Source organism: Mandrillus leucophaeus, unplaced genomic scaffold (assembly GCF_000951045.1).
Source record: "Mandrillus leucophaeus isolate KB7577 unplaced genomic scaffold, Mleu.le_1.0 Scaffold627, whole genome shotgun sequence".
NCBI classification, from domain to species: Eukaryota; Metazoa; Chordata; class Mammalia; order Primates; family Cercopithecidae; genus Mandrillus; species Mandrillus leucophaeus.
In genome coordinates, this window is record NW_012106775.1 from 457,491 (window position 1) to 459,812 (window position 2,322).

At 45.7% G+C, this 2,322-nt stretch overlaps 1 protein-coding gene across 1 annotated transcript in view; it reads left to right on the plus strand.

Moving 5' to 3' along the window:
- The first annotated feature begins 322 nt into the window (after positions 1-322).
- Positions 323-2,322, plus strand: part of PUS7 (pseudouridylate synthase 7 (putative)) — a 61,050-nt gene continuing 59,050 nt past the window's right edge. Inside the window, exon 1 of the mRNA XM_012000363.1 lies at positions 323-749. Coding sequence (XP_011855753.1) covers positions 352-749 — 398 coding nt within the window. The 5' untranslated portion in view covers positions 323-351. The remainder of the gene's footprint in view (positions 750-2,322) is intronic.

Genomic DNA, 2,322 nt, shown 5'->3' on the forward strand with positions numbered 1-2,322 from the left:
ATCTCACTTTGTCACCCAGGCTGGAGTGAAGTGACACGATCTCAACTCACTGCTACTTCTGCCTCCCAGATTCAAGCGATTCCCCTGCCTCAGCCTCCCAAGTAGCTGGGACTATAGGTGCCTACCACCACACCCAACTAATTTTTAGTAGAGTTGAGATTTCACCATGTTGGCCAGGCTGGTCTTGAACTTGTGACCTCAAGTGATCCACCTGCCTTAAGCTCCCCCAAAGTGCTGGGATTACAGGTTTGAGCCACTGCACCTGGCCTGAAACTAGCTTTTATATAGGTAATTGTTACTTTCTACTCTTCCCTAACAGGTTTTCTTAAATGTTTTCTTGGAGCCTTAAAGATGGAGATGACAGAAATGACTGGTGTGTCGCTGAAACGTGGGGCCCTGGTTGTCGAAGATAATGACAGCGGGGTCCCAGCTGAGGAGACAAAAAAACAGAAGCTGTCAGAATGCAGTCTAACCAAAGGTCAAGTTGGGCTACAGAATGACTTTCTGTCCATCAGTGAAGACGTGCCTGGGCCTCCTGACACTGTCAGTACCGGGAAAGGTGGAAAGAATTCTGAGGCTCAGTTGGAAGACGAGGAAGAGGAGGAGGAAGATGGACTTTCAGAGGAGTGCGAGGAGGAGGAATCAGAGAGTTTTGCAGACATGATGAAGCATGGACTCACTGAAGCTGACGTAGGCATCACCAAGTTTGTGAGTTCTCATCAAGGGTTCTCGGGAATCTTAAAAGAAAGGTACATTTAGTTTATATATAAAGTTATTTTGATTGTATTAGATTTCTTTAGAAAGAAATTAACTTTATAGTCTTCCTCTTAGCTTTCTGTCTCCAAGGATTGTTTATACTGCTGGTCAAAAGGAATGGATAGGATGAAGGAAACCTACCTGAATAAATAGCCTTGGATTTTAAAATTTTAATTAATTAATTTTTTCCCTTTTTTTGAGAGAGGGTCTCACTCTGTCACCCAGGCTGGCATGCAGTGATACAATCATGCTTCAAATAAATTCATTCATGAAGGCGCAGTGGGTCACGCCTGTTATCCCAGCATTTTGGGAGGCCAAGGCGGGTGGATCACTTGAGGTCAAGAGTTTGAGACCAGCCTGGTCAACGTGGTGAAACCACATCTATACTAAAAATATGAAAATTAGCCGGGCGTGGTGATGGGCACCTGTGGTCCAAGCTACTCGGGAGGCTGAGGCGAGAGAATTGCTTGGAGGTGGGAGATGGAGGTTGCAGTGAGCTGAGATCATACCACTGTGTTCCAGCCTGGGCAACAGAGCAAGACTCCATCTCAAAAAATATATAAGTAGATAAATAAATTCATTAAATGGTTTCAGGTTTTCTCCTGAGTTTGTTTTATAATCTTAAACTCTTTTTTCATTTGAATGTGCCACAACTATGATAGAAGAAGGTAGTCTTTGGGGCCAGGTGGATCCCAGTGTGAAGTTCACTACTTAATAGTTACTTAGCCTCTCTGAACCTCAGCATCCTCATTTAAAAAATAGATCAGGCCAGGCACGTGGCTAACGCCTGTAAGCCCAGCACTTTGGGAGGCCGAGGCAGGCAGATCACTTGAGGTCAGGAGTTCAAGACCAGCCTGGCCAACATGGCGAAACCCTGTCTTTACTAATAGTACAAAAATTGGCCTGGCATGATGGCACGCGCCTGTAACTCCAGCTAGTTGGTAGGCTGAGGCAGGAGAATCACTTGAACCCGGGAGGCGGAGGTTGCAGTAAGCTGAATTGAGTCACTGCACTCCAGCCTGGGCAACAAAGCAAGACTGTCTCAAAAAAAATAAAAATAAAAATAAGGCCAGGCGCAGTGGCTCACGCCTGTAATCCCAGCACTTTGGGAGGCTGAGCAGGTGGATCACTAGGTCAGGAGATTGAGACCATCCTGGCTAACACAGTGAAACCCTGTCTCTACTAAAAATACAAAAAATTAGCCGAGCTTGGTGGTAGGCGCCTGCAGTCCCAGCTACTCGGGAGGCTGAAGCAGGAGAATGGCATGAACCCTGGAGGCGGAGCTTGCAGTGAGCCAAGATCACATCACTGCCCTCCAGCCTGGGCGACAGAGCGAGAATCCATCTAAAAAATCAATAAATAAAAATAAATAAATAAAATAAAATAAAATTTAACAATGGATCATATTACCACATTGGGGTTGTTGAGGATTTTAAATAATGCATATAAAATATTTAACAGAGGCCAGGCGCAGTGGCTCAAGCCTGTAATCCCAGCACTTTGGGAGGCCGAGATAGGCGGATCACGAGGTCAGGAGACCGAGACCATCCTGGCTAACACGGTGAA